At 49.7% G+C, this 17,678-nt stretch overlaps 1 protein-coding gene across 1 annotated transcript in view; it reads left to right on the forward strand.

Annotated features, from left to right (window-relative positions):
• The first annotated feature begins 7,515 nt into the window (after positions 1 to 7,515).
• The window catches only part of LOC138293746 (glutathione S-transferase P 1-like), a 59,371-nt gene continuing 49,208 nt past the window's right edge, over positions 7,516 to 17,678 (forward strand). The window contains exon 1 of the mRNA XM_069233084.1: positions 7,516 to 7,957. Within this exon, the coding sequence (XP_069089185.1) occupies position 7,957 (1 nt within the window). The 5' untranslated portion in view covers positions 7,516 to 7,956. The remainder of the gene's footprint in view (positions 7,958 to 17,678) is intronic.

Here is a 17,678-nt window from a genome sequence, read left to right on the forward strand (position 1 = left end):
GTGTCCACCCAGAAGTCTGACGTAGTGGGGATGGCTAAGTGGGTGCACCAGAAATGTGGACAGCTGGGAGAAAAAGCCACTTACAGGTGGGCAGAGATTAGAGAGATGCACATTCCCCTAGATTTGATAAAAACTGTGCAGCACGCACAACAGCAATCTGTCCCACAAACAGTCAAAGATCAGTTGGGGAGAGGAAAGTTACCAGGACAGATATGGCAAATTGATCAGGTTTTAGGGTGAGTGATTGCTGCGGATTACCAAGGGGAAATCAGAATGATGCTGATAACTAGAAGAGAATCTGATTCATTCATACAGATTGGAGACAGAATGGCCCAACTTGTCAATAGTGCAGTGACTGGAGGTTTGGTAAGGAAGGAGTCTGCCCCAGCCCTTCTGGCAGTGCAAGGAAAGGGAAGCTGTGGTGCAGCAGATAAAAACCTCAGTGCTAAGGCGTGGGTTGAATCCCCAAATGACCCTCCAGAACCTGCAGAAATTATAACAAAGGACCCCAAAAACGTCCTGCTGATTATAAAACAGGGAAAGGAAGAAGAAGGGCACATTTCAGATGACAAATGTTTTTTGCAAGAAAAGTCATGCTTTTTTCTTTTGCAGATCCTACCACGATTCGCCACTGACCATGAGTGTGCTGTGTGGTCTCCCTTCGGGTGTGTGCGTGTGGGGTCGGGGGAGGGACCAAACCCCCAACCTGAACCTGATTGATTAAAGTACAAACCCCATGGATCCATTTTGCGCAACTGACACGTTCAGTTCAAGTTCTACATGGGATCAATATAAAGTTTGTCAACTTGTTTGATTACATTCTTCCACTGGAACTAAGCAACCTTACCAGTTAACTGTCTGTTTTCTTTCGTGTGGAACTCTGACTTTCGCTTACATTCCAGCAAACCTTTCAGGTGGACCGTGCACCTTTACATGAGTAGAACTCGTGCTTCATCCACTTGCTGTTTTAGAGACTCTGCTCAATCAGTTATTATCTCAATCAGAGTATATAAGCTTCAGTCTTTTTATTGTAGATGTATCTGATTTGAAAGGTTGTGCGATCAATATGTTAATCTACTTCCATTGCTTTACAGTGATTGCTTTTATCATTCAAATCTGATTTGCTTATAATGTTTTTTGTTGTTGTTGATGTTTTTGTTTTTTGTTTTTGTTTGAAATAAGAGGTGTGTAAACAAAAATTCATTGGTCATAGGTCATAGGGTGGAGTGTTATGCTATTAATTGTGTTTGACCAATGACTTTGTGTTTCACTACTGCACCTATTAGTTGCTCAATGTTCACCAGTAGCACATTACATGTTGTATTCAGTTTAGCTGCCTATTGGCTTTAACATGGCATTAGACATTACATTTGGTATTTAGGTTAGCTGCCTATTGGCTTTAAGATGGCATTAGCCATTACATTCTGTATTCAGTTTAGCTGCCTATTGGCTTTAACATGGCATTAGACATTACATTTGGTATTTAGGTTAGCTGCCTATTGGTTTTAACGTGGAGTTAGACATTGCAGTTGAGACATTGCAGATAAGCTGTGTTTTTCCACATGGTTGACCAAGCTGTGTTTTTCACACCAAACCCTAGCTGATAAGAGAGCGTAGATTTTGTGTTTACCTCTCAATCCAGTCTGGGAATGAGTGAAGTTTGGAGAACTGGCCACTCTCCAGGTTCATTCGGTTCCCACACTGAGCTTGAACGATGGCCCTGGGCAGCAGCGAGGGGAGAAGGATCTTGACTTCAGACAGGAATGGACATCAGTTGCCTGTCTCCCATTTGGGTGGAAAATCTCTTTCTCGCCCTTAGAAAGATGAAGCGGAGTGATAGGCCCTACTGTGATGCAATTTTGACTTTTATGCTTTGCTTTGAAGTTATGCTATAATATAATCACATGTATTTGCTGTGTACATTGCAACTGAGAAGTACTTTGATATATTTAGCTTTTATTACTGCGACTCCTTTTAGTGTGCTTCCAACCTACTAATCTCTTCTTTCAGGAACCTCGTGGGGAAGTAATAATAACAATAAATGTCTTCTTTAAACTAAGAAGTGCATTCCAGAGAAGTGTTGTCAGCTCGGTCATAAGATAAGAGAAGGAAAGCAAAACAGATACCACTCTATAAGGGACTTATAGGTAAATTAAATATGCCAATTAGGTATAAGCCAATAATAACAACTTTAGTGGGAGAGCACCTGCACTTTAGCACTGGTCAGCAGTGAAACAGTGCTCAGAGTCCTAGAGCCAACAGCTACAGGTCAGAAAAAAATAGGAGGCAGGAGGCAAAAAGACAGAGGGTGACCCTGCATAAGGAAAACAGTCCAACAGGAATACTAAGGGGGTCATTCTGACCCTGGCGGGCGGTGACCGCCAGGGTCACCGACCACGGGAGCACCGCCAACAGGCTGGCGGTGCTCCCGAGGGCATTCTGACCGCAGCGGTTCAGCCGCGGCCAGAAAGGGTAAACCGGCGGTCTCCCGCCGGTTTACCACTGCCCTTGTGAATCCTCCATGGCTGCGGAGCGCGCTCCGCAGCCATGGGGATTCTGACACCCCCTACCGCCATCCTGTTCCTGGCGGGTCTCCCGCCAGGAACAGGATGGCGGTAGGGGGTGCCGCGGGCCCCTGGGGGCCCCTGCAGTGCCCATGCCCATGGCCTGGGCACTGCAGGGGCCCCCATAAGAGGGCCCCGCAAAGTATTTCAGTGTCTGCTAAGCAGGCACTGAAATACGCGACGGGTGCAACTGCACCCGTCGCACCCCTGCAACTACGCCGGCTCAATTCTGAGCCGGCGTCCTCGTTGCAGGGGCATTTCCTCTGGGCCGGCGGGCGCTCTTTTGGAGAGCGCCCGCCGGCCCAGAGGAAATGTCTGAATGGCCGCCGCGGTCTTTTGACCGCGGTGCGGTCATTCAGCGGCGGTACCTTGGCGGACGGCCTCCGCCGTCCGCCAAGGTCAAAATGACCCCCTAAGTCTTGGATTGTTCCAGAAGCTCAATGATCTTAGTGAGAGGGCCCACCACATCCAGGAGTATGTCCTCGCAGGCCATTCACAAGCAATCGATTCCTTTCTTGGGGTCCCTCAGGTTGTACATTTTCAAATCAATCTCCAGGGTGGCTGTCGCTTCCCTAAGTGAAGGTCTGGGGCTCTCAAAGAAGCCTTAACAACCTTTTCTATAGATTGCCTTGTCTTGTTGGTGACATACTCTGCTACATTTTGTTCAGGGACCCGCTCAGAGGATGGGGGGTAATACAGGCCCTCAGGCTCCAGTATATCAGACTGCCTTAAGTTCCCTGCTTGTGAACTTTTTGTAATCGTACCAGGGCCTCCAAAGTCTGCTGCAGCCTGGTGCCTCCTGGGAGGAGCCATCGATATCACCCTCTCCTGATTCAGGAAATCCTGAGTCAAGGTTGGAATTTGGAAGAGCTCAGCTGCCCAGGAGGGAGATGTAGAGACCCTGGTGAATGCTGAAGAGCACAGCTGCCCAGAAGAGAGAGGTGTTGAGACCCTGGTGAGTGCTGAAGAGCAGAGCTGCCAGGAGAGAGAGGTGTTGAGACCCTGGTGAATGCTGAAGAGCACAGCTGCCAGGAGCGAGAGGTGTTGAGACCCTGGTGAGTGCTGAAGAGAAGAACTGCCCAGGGGAGGGGTGTTGAGACCCTGGTGAGTGCTGAAGAGCACAGCTGCCCAGGGGAGGGGTGTTGAGACCCTGGTGAGTGCTGAGGAGCACAGCTGCCCAGGGGAGGGGTGTAGAGACCCTGGTGAATTCTGGAGAGCTCAGCTGCCCAGGGGAGAGAGGTGTTGAGACCCTGGTGAGTGCTGAAGAGCACAGCTACCCAGGAGAGAGAGGTGTTGAGACCCTGGTGAGTGGTGAAGAGCACAGCTACCCAGGAGAGAGAGGTGTTGAGACCCTGGTGAGTGCTGAAGAGCTCAGCTGCCAGGAGAGAGAGGTGTTGAGACCCTGGTGAATGCTGAAGAGCACAGCTGCCCAGGAGAGAGAGGTGTTGAGACCCTGGTGAGTGCTGAAGAGCACAGCTGCCCAGGAGAGAGAGGTGTTGAGACCCTGGTGAGTGCTGAAGAGCACAACTGCCGGGAGAGAGAGGTGTTGAGACCCTGGTGAATGCTGAAGAGCACAGCTGACCAGGGGAGGGGTGTAGAGACCCTGGTGAATTCTAGAGAGCTCAGCTGCCCAGGGGAGAGAGGTGTTGAGACCCTGGTGAGTGGTGAAGAGCACAGCTACCCAGGAGAGAGAGGTGTTGAGACCCTGGTGAGTGGTGAAGAGCACAGCTACCCAGGAGAGAGAGGTGTTGAGACCCTGGTGAGTGCTGAGGAGCTCAGCTGCCAGGAGAGAGAGGTGTAGAGACCCTGGTGAATGCTGAAGAGCAGAGATGCCCAGGAGAGAGAGGTGTTGAGACCCTGGTGAGTGGTGAAGAGCAGAGCTGCCCAGGAGAGAGAGGTGTTGAGACCCTGGTGAATGCTAAAGAGCACAGCTGCCCAGGAGGGAGAGGTGTTGAGACCCTGGTGAATGCTGAAGAGCACAGCTACCCAGGAGAGAGAGGTGTTGAGACCCTGGTGAGTGGTGAAGAGCAGAGCTGCCCAGGAGAGAGAGGTGTTGAGAACCTGGTGAATGCTAAAGAGCGCAGCTGCCCAGGAGGGAGATGTAGAGACCCTGGTGAGTGCTGAGGAGCACAGCTACCCAGGAGAGAGAGGTGTTGAGACCCTGGTGAGTGCTGAAGAGCACAGCTGCCCAGGAGAGAGAGGTGTTGATACCCTGGTGAGTGCTGAAGAGCTCAGCTGCCAGGAGAGAGAGGTGCTGAGACCCTGGTGAATGCTGAAGAGCACAGCTGCCCAGGAGAGAGAGGTGTTGAGACCCTGGTGAGTGCTGAAGAGCACAGCTGCCCAGGAGAGAGAGGTGTTGATACCCTGGTGAGTGCTGAAGAGCTCAGCTGCCAGGAGAGAGAGGTGTTGAGACCCTGGTGAATGTTGAGGAGCACAGCTGTCCAGGAGAGAGAGGTGTTGAGATCCTGGTGAGTGCTGAAGAGCACAGCTGCCCAGGAGAGAGGGAGGTGTTGAGACCCTGGTGAATTCTGGAGAGCTCAGCTGCCCAAGGGAGAGGTGTTGAGACCCTGGTGAATGCTGAAGAGCTCAGCTGCCCAAGGGAGGGGTGTTGAGACCCTGGTGAATGCTGAAGAGCTCAGCTGCCAGGAGAGAGAGGTGTAGAGACCCTGGTGAACGCTGAAGGACACAGCTGCCCAGGAGAGAGATGTAGAGACCCTGGTGAGTGCTGAGGAGCACAGCTGCCCAGGAGAGAGAGGTGCTGAGACCCTGGTGAATGCTGAGGAGCACAGCTGCCCAGGAGAGAGAGGTGCTGAGACCCTGGTGAGTGCTGAATAGCACAGCTGCCCAGGAGAGAGAGGTGTTGAGACCCTGGTGAGTGCTGAGGAGCACAGCTGCCCAGGAGAGAGAGGTGCTGAGACCCTGGTGAGTGCTGAAGAGCTCAGCTGCCAGGAGAGAGAGGTGTAGGGACCCTGGTGAATGCTGAAGGACACAACTCCCGGGAGAAAAAGGTGTGAAGTCCCTGCATGGTGCATCCTAGTGGTGAAACACGGTCTCAAGCAAGTGCCCTCAGTGATTTGAGTGACTGCACAAACCCATGGTAGGGGCACAATCACAACCTCCTTACCTCAATCACACAATGTAGCTATTCAGCTAATTTGCTTGTTTTGTTTGGTTTCTCCTCTGCCTGCTGCTATTGTCCGAGATGTAAGAACCTGCGATGGGGAACAGGACAAAACCCACAATAGACCCAGTTGTCCCTCAAGCAATGAGGCGACTGACGGTTTCGATTGTTATATTGAGAAGACTAAAAGGATTATGTTATATTATGTCGACATCTATCTGGGATAACACTAAGGTCAGTTGTTGGATGTCTAGTAATTATTGTTCTTAAATATTTCTAGATTATCTCACCCTTCACCTTGCACTGGTCTTTACCATTGATTTTGTTTTGCTTAACTCCAGCTGTTTTCTCTTATTTTTCTATAGATAGTTCCAGTAGAAGAATTCCTTGCATGGACACCTTAAAGCTTCTCCACACTGCGGACATGTTGTCCACACTGCTATTTTTTGACTGAGTACACATGTGACTTCTAATACTGATATATATTTGAACTCTGTATCATTCAGTAATGACAAGTTTACCCTCCAGACACAAGTTCCTTCTTATTTTTTGGCCTTGGTAATTATCACTGTTGCCGGAGGAGGGTCAGACAGTGTCATAGGGCCTGATTCACAAAGGTGAAATTACACGTTTGTGTAAGTTTACTACTTTTCGGTATTCACAGAACTAAAGTTAGACCAAAAGTCCACCTTCACTACTTTTCGTTATTCACAAAGGTAAACTTAGACCAAAAGTCTACCTTAGGCCAAAGGTCTAACTTTACAAACAGTAACTTTCTTTGTGAATACCGAAAAGTAGTAAAGTTAGACTTCTGGTCTAACTTTACCTTTATGGATCGAGCCCTCAGGCCTAAAAAACAAGCCCCTACAAACGTGCAAAATGCTCAATGCATGGTGGGCGTAAGGATGTGTGAAAGGGGGGGGTTTGTGGAAGGAAGATGGGTTGAAGGGATAGGTGAAAGGGTGATGGGTGAATAGGTGGGTGGGTGAAGGGCTGTGTGGGTGGAAGGATGCATGGGTGAGTGAAAGAGTAGATGGATGAAAAGATGTCTAGTGGATGAGGTGAAAGGATGGATGGGTGAAAAGATGGATGAATGGATAGATTGATGATAGTTGTAAAAACCTGATCAATGGATGAAAGAATGAACGGCTGACAGAATGTAAAGGAGAAATTGTGGATATCAGTGAGTCTATGGAAGGGTGAAAGGATGAATGATGGATGCTTAGATGGAAGAGACAAGGGAACTCTTCTGGGGAGGGTCGGACGGACTTCCTTAGCTTGCTTGGTGCCATCAGAGCTTAGTTAAACGTGGGGGGTATTTTAATTTTCTGGCTACTCCCTTGCTTCCAGTTCCCCACCCTCTCTCTCCTTCCCCCCTCCTCTCTCTCTTCTGATCTCCCTCCCTACATGGCTCAGCTCCCAGGACAGATAAAGTCAGGCACAAGGTCACACACACACACACACACTCTCTCTCTCTCTCTCTCCCTCTCGCCCTCTATCTCTCTCTCCCTATCTCTCTCTCTCTCTCTCTCTCCCTCTCCCTATCTGCCCTCTCTCTCCCTCCTCCCTGTTTCCCTTCTCTCCCTCTCTCCCTCTCTTTCTCTCTGCCTCCCTCCGTTCCCCAATAACATAGCTCCCAGCAGAGTTCAAGGCTGTCACAGAGTCTAGGAGCTGCAGTCCACTCTCACTTCTCTCTCTCCCCCCACCCCTCTTCCTCTCTTCCTCCCTCCGTCCCTCCCTCTCCCCCTCCCTCCTCCAATAACACAGCTCCCAGCACAGATATAATCTGGCACAGAGTCTAGGCGCTGCACTCCTCTCTCTCTTTCCCTCTCTCTTCCTCCCTCCCGCCTTCTGTCCCCCCTCCACCACTCAGCTCCCAGGACAGATAAAGTCTGGCACAGAGTCTAGGCGCTGCACCCCTCTCTCTCTTTCCCTCTCTCTCCACCCCTCCCTCTCTCTCTCTCCTTCTCTCCCTCTCTCTCCCCCTCCCTATCTCGCTCTCTGTCCCTCTCCCTCCCTCCCTCACCCACTCTCTCTCTTCCTTCTCCCCTCGCTCCCTCCCGTCCCTGTCCCTCCCTCTCCCTCCCTCACCCACCCTCTCTCTTCCTTCCCCCCTCTCTCCCTCCCCTCCCTGTCCCTCCCTCTCCCTCCCATGACTCATCGCCCAGTATAGATAAAGCCTGGCACAGAGTCTAGGCGCTGTACTCCTCTCTGAGAGTGCAGGGGTTGGACGGGTCGGAGAGCCGCTGCTCTGCTCATCTAGAGACCACAAGTGAGTGACCGACCCTTACAGTTGGAGGGGGGGAGGGGTCCTGGACTGTTTTTTAATTGAGTCAGTTGCTATTTAAAAAAACATCCAGCTCACAGGGTCTGTATAGGTGTTTGCATTGGTTGCACCGTGTCATGTTTAATCATTATTTAAGCAAACAGGGGCAGACCTGCCGTGTTAAAGAAGCACTGGCAAGGCCAATAGGTCTCGCCTTTTGTCACCTTTTTCCTTTCTCAATGCAGAACTATTGGCTTTGCCAATGCTTTCTAATGATGCTTTTCCGCCCCGGAAAAAAACACAGAAGCATGATGAAGCCTCCCCTTCCCTCGCTCCGCCTGGCTCCCTCTCTCCAGCCCCCCTCTCTGCTTCTCCCTCCATCTCCCTTCCAGTATCCCTCCCCCTTCCTCCCTCCTCCTCCCCCTCGCTCCCTTTTCCCCTCTTCTCTAGGCATTATCTCCCTCTGTAGGAAGGTAGCCTCTTACTAGCCTTGTTACCCCCACTTTTGGCCTGTTTGTGAGTGTATGTCAGGGTATTTTCACTGTCTCACTGGGATCCTGCTAGCCAGGGCCCAGTGCTCATAGTGAAAACCCTATGTTGTCAGTATGTTTGTTATGTGTCACTGGGACCCTGCTAGCCAGGACCCCAGTGCTCATAAGTTTGTGACCTATATGTATGTGTTCCCTGTGTGATGCCTAACTGTCTCACTGAGGCTCTGCTAACCAGAACCTCAGTGGTTATGCTCTCTCTGCTTTTAAAAATTGTCACTGCAGGTTGATTGGCACACTGGAACACCCTTACAATTCCCTAGTATATGGTACTGAGGTACCCAGGGCATTGGGGTTCCAAGCGATCCCTATGGGCTGCAGCATTGCTATTGCCACCCATAGGGAGCTCAGACAATTCTTACACAGGCCTGCCACTGCAGCCTGAGTGAAATAACGTCCACGTTATTTCACAGCCATTTTACACTGCACTTAAGTAACTTATAAGTCACCTATATGTCTAACCCTCACCTAGTGAAGGTTAGGTGCAAAGTTACTAAGTGTGAGGGCACCCTGGAACTAGCCAAGGTGCCCCCACATCGTTCAGGGCAATTTCCCCAAACTTTGTGAGTGCGGAGACACCATTACACGCTTGCACTACATATAGGTCAATACCTATATGTAGCATCACAATGGTAACTCCGAACATGGCCATGTAACATGTCTAGGATCATGGAATTGTCTCCCCAATACCATTCTGGTATTTGGGGTGACAATTCCATGCATCCCCGGGGCTCTAGCATAGAACCCGGGTACTGCCAAACTGCCTTTACGGGGTCTCCACTGCAGCTACTGCTGCCTGCCAACCCCTCAGACAGGTTTCTTCCCTCCTGGGGTCTGGGCAGCCCAGTCCTAGGAAGGCAGAACAAAGAATTTCCTCTCAGAGAGGGTGTTACACCCTCTCCCTTTGGAAATAGGTGTGAAGGGCTGGGGAGGAGTAGCCTCCCCCAGCCTCTGGAAATGCTTTGAAGGGCACAGATGGTGCCCTCCTGCATAAGCCAGTCTACACCGGTTCAGGGATCTCCCCAGCCCTGCTCTGGCGCGAAACTGGACAAAGGAGAGGGGAGTGGCCACTCCCCTGACCTGCACCTCCCCAGGGGAGGTGCGCAGAGCTCCTCCAGTGTGTCCCAGACCTCTGCCATCTTGGATGCGAAGGTGTGAGGACACAATGGACAGCTCTGAGTGGCCAGTGCCACCAGGTGACGTCAGAGACCCCTCCTGATAGGTGTTTACCTCTCTCTGTAGCCAATCCTCCTCTGAGGGCTATTTAGGGTCTCTCCTGTGGGTTTCTCTTCAGATTCTGAATGCAAGAGCTCACCAGAGTTCCTCTGCACTTCTCTCTTCGACTTCTGCCAAGGATCGACCGCTGACTGCTCCAGGACGCCTGCATAACCGCAACAAAGTATCAAGAAGACTACCAGCAACATTGTAGCGCCTCATCCTGCCGTCTTTCTCGACTGTTTCCTGGTGGTGCATGCTTTGCGGGCTGTCTGCCTTCACCCTGCACTGGAAATCCCGAAGAAATCTCCTGTGGGTTGACGGAGTCTTTCCCCTGCTACTGCAGGCACCAAACTTCTGCATCACCGGTCCTCTGGGTCCCCTCTCATCTCGACGAGTGTGGTCCCTGGAACACAGGAGCTGGATCCAAGTGACTCCCATAGTCCAGTGGTCCTTCTGTCAAAGTTTGGTGGAGGTAAGTCCTTGCCTCCCCACGCCAGCCAGCAATCCTGTGTATTGCGTGACAGCATCTGCTAGGGCTTCTGTGCACTCTTGCAAGGATTCCTTTGTGCACAGCGTAGCCCAGGTCCCCAGCACTCCGTCCTGCATTGCCCAACTCGCTGAGTTGACCTCCGGCTTCATGGGACCTTCTTTTGTGTTGCTGAGTCGACCGTCATGTTCAGCTCTCTTGAACGCCTGTTCAAGTGCTGTTGCTGGTGCTGCTTGTTTCTGCATGGGCTCCCCATATTGCTGGGCGCCCCCTCTGTAGGAAAGTACCATCTTGCCTGGCATGTTACCCCCATTTTTCACTGTATATATGTTGTTTTAGTTGTATGTGTCACTGGGACCCTGGTAACCCAGGGCCCCAGTGCTCATAAGTGTGCCTAAATTTGTTACCTGTGTAGTGACTAACTGTCTCACTGAGGCTCTGCTAATCAGAACCTCAGTGGTTATGCTCTCTCATTTCTTTCCAAATTGTCACTAACAGGCTAGTGACCATTTTTACCAATTTACATTGGCTTACTGGAACACCCTTATAATTCCCTAGTATATGGTACTGAGGTACCCAGGGTATTGGAGTTCCAGGAGATCCCTATGGGCTGCAGCATTTCTTTTGCCACACATAGGGAGCTCTGACAATTCTTACACAGGCCTGCCACTGCAGCCTGAGTGAAATAACGTCCACGTTATTTCACAGCCATTTTACACTGCACTTAAGTAACTTATAAGTCACCTATATGTCTAACCTTTACCTGGTAAAGGTTAGGTGCAAAGTTACTTAGTGTGAGGGCACCCTGGCACTAGCCAAGGTGCCCCCACATTGTTCAGAGCCAATTCACTGAACTCTGTGAGTGCGGGGACACCATTACACGCGTGCACTACATATAGGTCACTACCTATATGTAGCTTCACCATGGTAACTCCGAATATGGCCATGTAACATGTCTATGATCATGGAATTAACCCCTCTATGCCATGCTGGCATTGTTGGTACAATTCCATGATCCCAGTGGTCTGTAGCACAGACCCTGGTACTGCCAGATTGCCCTTCCTGGGGTTTCACTGCAGCTGCTGCTGCTGCCAACCCCTCAGACAGGCAGCTGCCCTCCTGGGGTCCAGCCAGGCCTGGCCCAGGATGGCAGAACAAAGAACTTCCTCTGAGAGAGGGTGTGACACCCTCTCCCTTTGGAAAATGGTGTGAAGGTAGGGGAGGAGTAGCCTCCCCCAGCCTCTGGAAATGCTTTGTTGGGCACAGATGTGCCCAATTCTGCATAAGCCAGTCTACACCGGTTCAGGGACCCCTTAGCCCCTGCTCTGGCGCGAAACTGGACAAAGGAAAGGGGAGTGACCACTCCCCTGACCTGCACCTCCCCTGGGAGGTGTCCAGAGCTCCTCCAGTGTGCTCCAGACCTCTGCCATCTTGGAAACAGAGGTGCTGCTGGCACACTGGACTGCTCTGAGTGGCCAGTGCCACCAGGTGACGTCAGAGACTCCTGCTGATAGGCTCCTTCAGGTGTTAGTAGCCTTTCCTCTCTCCTAGGTAGCCAAACCCTCTTTTCTGGCTATTTAGGGTCTCTGTCTCTGGGGAAACTTTAGATAACGAATGCATGAGCTCAGCCGAGTTCCTCTGCATCTCTCTCTTCACCTTCTGATAAGGAAACGACCGCTGACCGCGCTGGAAGCCTGCAAACCTGCAACATAGTAGCAAAGACGACTACTGCAACTCTGTAACGCTGATCCTGCCGCCTTCTCAACTGTTTTCCTGCTTGTGCATGCTGTGGGGGTAGCCTGCCTACTCTCTGCACCAGAAGCTCCGAAGAAATCTCCCGTGGGTCGACGGAATCTTCCCCCTGCAACTGCAGGCACCAAAAAGCTGCATTACCGGTCCCTTGGGTCTCCTCTCAGCACAACGAGCGAGGTCCCTCGAATCCAGCGACACTGTCCAAGTGACCCCCACAGTCCAGTGACTCTTCAGCCCAAGTTTGGTGGAGGTAAGTCCTTGCCTCACCTCGCTGGGCTGCATTGCTGGGAACCGCGACTTTACAGCTGCTCCGGCCCCTGTGCACTTCCGGCGGAAATCCTTCGTGCACAGCCAAGCCTGGGTCCACGGCACTCTAACCTGCATTGCACGACTTTCTAAGTTGGTCTCCGGCGACGTGGGACTCCTTTGTGCAACTTCGGCGAGCACCGTTTCATGCATCTTCGTAGTGCCTGTTTCTTGCACTTCTCCGGGTGCTACCTGCTTCAGTGAGGGCTCTTTGTCTTGCTCGACGTCCCCTCTCTCTGCAGGTCCAATTTGCGACCTCCTGGTCCCTCCTGAGCCCCAGCAGCGTCCAAAAACGCCAAACGCACGATTTGCGTGTAGCAAGGCTTGTTGGCGTCCTTCCGGCGGGAAAACACTTCTGCACGACTCTCCAAGGCGAGAGGGATCCGTCCACCAAAGGGGAAGTCCCTAGCCCTTTTCGTTCCTGCAGAAACCTCAGCTTCTTCTGTCCAGTCGAAGCTTCTTTGCACCCGCAGCTGGCATTTCCTGGGCATCTGCCCATCTCCGACTTGCTTGTGACTTTTGGACTTGGTCCCCTTGTTCCACAGGTACCCTAGATTGGAAATCCACAGTTGTTGCATTGCTGGTTTGTGTCTTTCCTGCATTATTCCTCTAACACGACTCTTTTGTCCTTAGGGGAACTTTAGTGCACTTTGCACTCACTTTTCAGGGTCTTGGGGAGGGTTATTTTTCTAACTCTCACTATTTTCTAATAGTCCCAGCGACCCTCTACAAGGTCACATAGGTTTGGGGTCCATTCGTGGTTCGCATTCCACTTTTGGAGTATATGGTTTGTGTTGCCCCTATCCCTATGTTTCCCCATTGCATCCTATTGTAACTATACATTGTTTGCACTGTTTTCTAAGACTATACTGCATATTTTTGCTATTGTGTATATATATCTTGTGTATATTTCCTATCCTCACACTGAGGGTACACTCTAAGATACTTTGGCATATTGTCATAAAAATAAAGTACCTTTATTTTTAGTATAACTGTGTATTGTGTTTTCTTATGATATTGTGCATATGACACTAAGTGGTACTGTAGTAGCTTCACACGTCTCCTAGTTCAGCCTAAGCTGCTCTGCTAAGCTACCATTATCTATCAGCCTAAGCTGCTAGACACCCTATACACTAATAAGGGATAACTGGGCCTGGTGCAAGGTGCAAGTACCCCTTGGTACTCACTACAAGCCAGTCCAGCCTCCTACATTGGTTGTGCAGTGGTGGGATAAGTGCTTGAGACTACTTACCACTCTTGTCATTGTACTTTTCATAAGAGAAAAATATACAAAACAAGGTCAGTGTATATACACATAGCCAAAAAGTTTTGCATTTCCTCTTTTCACTCTTTTCTAAGTGCTGAAAAGTACTCCTAAACTTTCAAAAAGTTCTTAAAAGTTTAAAAAGTTTTTTTCTGTCTTTCCAAAAAGTTCTGAAAACTTTTTTCTCTTTTTCTATCACTTTAACTCTCTCAAAATGTCTGGCACAGGAAAAAATGTTGAACTGTCCAAACTTGCATATGATCACCTTAGCTGGAAAGGAGCAAGGAGTCTCTGCATAGAGAGAGGTTTGAGTGTAGGGAAGAATCCTTCTTTAGAACTGTTAATTAATATGCTTAGAGTACAGGATAAGGCCATAAGTGCCCAATCTGTAGAAAAAGTAGCTAATGGTTCTCAATCTGATCCAGGGACTCCCCCAGGAAAAGGTTCAGGAAAGAAACTTCTCAGCCTGCCCATTACTAGACAGTCTAGCATAGTTGGTACAGAGGTTGAATCACACCATACTAATGGTGTGCTCTCACATTATACTGGTAGCCAAGCTGTTAGGGTGCCCTATGTAAGGGACAGGTCTCCTTCTGTTCATTCCCATCATACCTCTGTATCTAGAAATGTCCCTCCCACCCACCCTGATGACAGATTGTTAGAAAGGGAGCTCAATAGATTGAGAGTGGAACAAACCAGACTGAAGCTCAAGAAGCAACAGCTGGATTTGGATAGACAGTCTTTAGAAGTAGAGAGGGAAAGACAGAAGTTGGGTTTAGAAACCCATGGTGGCAGCAGCAGTATTCCCCATAGTCATCCTGCAAAAGAGCATGATTCCAGGAATCTGCACAAGATAGTTCCCCCTTATAAGGAGGGGGATGACATTAACAAGTGGTTTGCTGCACTTGAGAGGGCCTGTGCTGTACAGGATGTCCCTCAAAAGCAGTGGGCTGCTATCCTATGGCTATCATTTACTGGAAAAGGTAGGGATAGGCTCCTTACTGTAAAAGAAAATGATGCTAATAATTTCCAAGTTCTTAAGAATGCACTCCTGGATGGTTATGGCTTAACCACTGAACAGTACAGGATAAAGTTCAGAGAGACCAAAAAGGAGTCTTCACAAGACTGGGTTGATTTCATTGACCAGGCAGTGAAGGCCTTGGAGGGGTGGTTACATGGCAGTAAAGTTACTGATTATGACAGCCTGTATAACTTAATCCTGAGAGAGCATATTCTTAATAATTGTGTGTCTGATTTGTTGCACCAGTACTTGGTGGACTCTGATCTGACCTCTCCCCAAGAATTGGGAAAGAAGGCAGACAAATGGGTCAGAACAAGAGTAAACAGAAAAGTTCATACAGGGGGTGACAAAGATGGCAACAAAAAGAAGGATGGTAAGTCTTCTGACAAGGGTGGGGACAAATCTAAAAATGAGTCTTCATCAGGCCCACAAAAACACTCTGGTGGGGGTGGTGGGTCCAAATCCTCCTTTAATCAGAACAAGGAAAAGAAACCATGGTGCTATTTATGTAAAATAAAAGGCCATTGGACAACAGATCCCAGTTGTCCAAAGAAAGGCACCACAGCTCCTACCACTACAACCCCTACTGCTACACCTAGTGTCCCTACTAATAGCAGTGGTGGTGGGAGCAAACCTACTAATAGCCAATCCAAGGGAGTAGCTGGGCTCACTTTTGGTAATTTAGTTGGGGTTGGTCTGATTAGGGAGACCACAGAGGCTACTTTAGTCTCTGAAGGGGCTATTGATTTAGCCACTTTGGTTGCTTGCCCCCATAACTTGGAGAAGTACAAGCAACTAACCCTAATAAATGGTGTTGAGGTCCAGGCCTACAGGGACACAGGTGCCAGTGTCACAATGGTGATTGAGAAACTGGTGCACCCTGAACAACACATACTTGGACACCAGTACCAAGTAACCGATGCTCACAACATAACACAAAGCCACCCCATGGCTGTTGTAAATCTCAACTGGGGGGGGGTAACTGGTCCAAAGAAAGTTGTGGTAGCTTCAGATTTACCTGTAGACTGTCTATTAGGGAATGATTTGGAGACATCAGCTTGGTCAGATGTGGAGTTGGAGGCCCATGCAGCAATGCTGGGCATCCCAGGGCATATTTTTGCTTTGACAAGGGCTCAGGCCAAAAAGCAAAAAGGACAGGGAAGCTTGGATCCTGGAACAATGGACCAAGTGCTCCCTAAAGCTAGGGCTAGTAGAAGCAAACCACTTCCTACTATCCCTCCCTCTACAGTGGATTCTAATTCTGAGGAAGAAGAATTCCCTCCCTGTGCAGAACCTACACCAGAGGAGCTGGAAGCAGACACTGCTGAGCTTTTGGGTGAAGGGGGGCCTGCCAGGGAGGAGCTGAGTGTGGCACAGCAAACCTGTCCCACATTAGAGGGTCTCAGACAGCAAGCTGTCAAACAGGCTAATGGGGATGTCAGTGACTCTCACAGAGTTTACTGGGAGGACAACCTCTTGTACACTGAGCATAGGGATCCTAAACCTGGAGCTGCCAGGAGATTAGTGATTCCTCAGGAGTACAGAAAGTTCCTCCTAACACTGGCACATGACATTCCCTTAGCTGGGCACCTGGGTCAAATGAAAACTTGGGACAGATTGGTACCATTGTTTCATTGGCCTAGGATGTCTGAGGACACAAAAGAATTTTGTAAGTCCTGTGAAACCTGTCAAGCCAGTGGCAAGACAGGTGGCACTCCAAAGGCACCCCTTATCCCACTGCCTGTGGTTGGGGTTCCCTTTGAAAGGGTAGGGGTTGACATAGTTGGCCCCCTTGACCCTCCTACTGCTTCAGGCAATAGGTTTATCTTGGTGGTAGTGGACCATGCCACAAGATATCCTGAAGCTATTCCTTTAAGGACCACGACAGCACCTGCAGTGGCAAAGGCCCTCCTGGGAATATTTTCCAGGGTGGGCTTCCCAAAGGAAGTAGTATCAGACAGGGGAAGCAATTTCATGTCTGCATACTTAAAGGCCATGTGGAAGGAGTGTGGTGTAACTTACAAGTTCACAACACCCTATCATCCACAAACAAATGGACTGGTGGAGAGATTTAATAAAACTCTCAAAGGCATGATTATGGGTCTCCCTGAAAAACTCCGCAGGAGATGGGATATCCTTCTACCATGCCTCCTTTTTGCCTACAGGGAGGTACCCCAGAAAGGAGTGGGCTTCAGCCCCTTTGAACTTCTTTTTGGACACCCTGTTAGGGGTCCACTCACACTTGTAAAGGAGGGTTGGGAACAACCTTTAAAAGCTCCTAAGCAGGATATTGTGGATTATGTACTTGGCCTCAGATCAAGGATGGCTGAGTACATGAAAAAGGCCAGTAAAAACCTTCAGGCCAGCCAAGAGCTCCAGAAGCAATGGCATGATCAGAAGGCTGTTTTGGTTCAGTACCAACCAGGGCAGAAAGTGTGGGTCTTGGAGCCTGTGGCCCCAAGAGCACTCCAAGATAAATGGAGTGGACCCCACACAATTGTTGAAAAGAAGGGTGAAGTCACCTACTTGGTTGACTTAGGCACTGCCAGGAGTCCCCTTAGGGTGCTCCATGTCAACCGCCTGGAACCCTACTATGACAGGGCTGATCTCACCCTGCTCATGGCAACAGATGAGGGACAGGAAGAAGACAGTGATCCTCTACCTGATCTCTTCTCTTCCACAGAACAAGATGCTCTTGTGGAAGGTGTAGTTTTGGCTGATTGTCTTACTGCTGAGCAGAAAGATAATTGCATAAATCTCCTAGGACAATTTTCAGAACTCTTCTCTACTGTGCCAGGCACCACTTCTTGGTGTGAGCACACTATAGATACTGGAGACAGTTTACCTGTCAAAAGTAAGATCTATAGGCAACCTGACCATGTCAGGGACTGCATAAAGCAAGAAGTTCAGAAAATGTTGGAACTAGGAGTGGTTGAGCACTCTGACAGTCCATGGGCTTCTCCTGTGGTACTGGTACCAAAACCCAATTCTAAAGATGGAAAGAAGGAAATGAGGTTTTGTGTAGACTATAGAGGTCTCAACTTGGTAACCAAAACTGATGCTCACCCTATACCCAGGGCAGATGAGCTTATAGATACACTGGCATCTGCCAAGTATCTAAGCACTTTTGA

Source organism: Pleurodeles waltl, chromosome 4_2 (assembly GCF_031143425.1).
Source record: "Pleurodeles waltl isolate 20211129_DDA chromosome 4_2, aPleWal1.hap1.20221129, whole genome shotgun sequence".
Lineage (NCBI taxonomy): Eukaryota > Metazoa > Chordata > Amphibia > Caudata > Salamandridae > Pleurodeles > Pleurodeles waltl.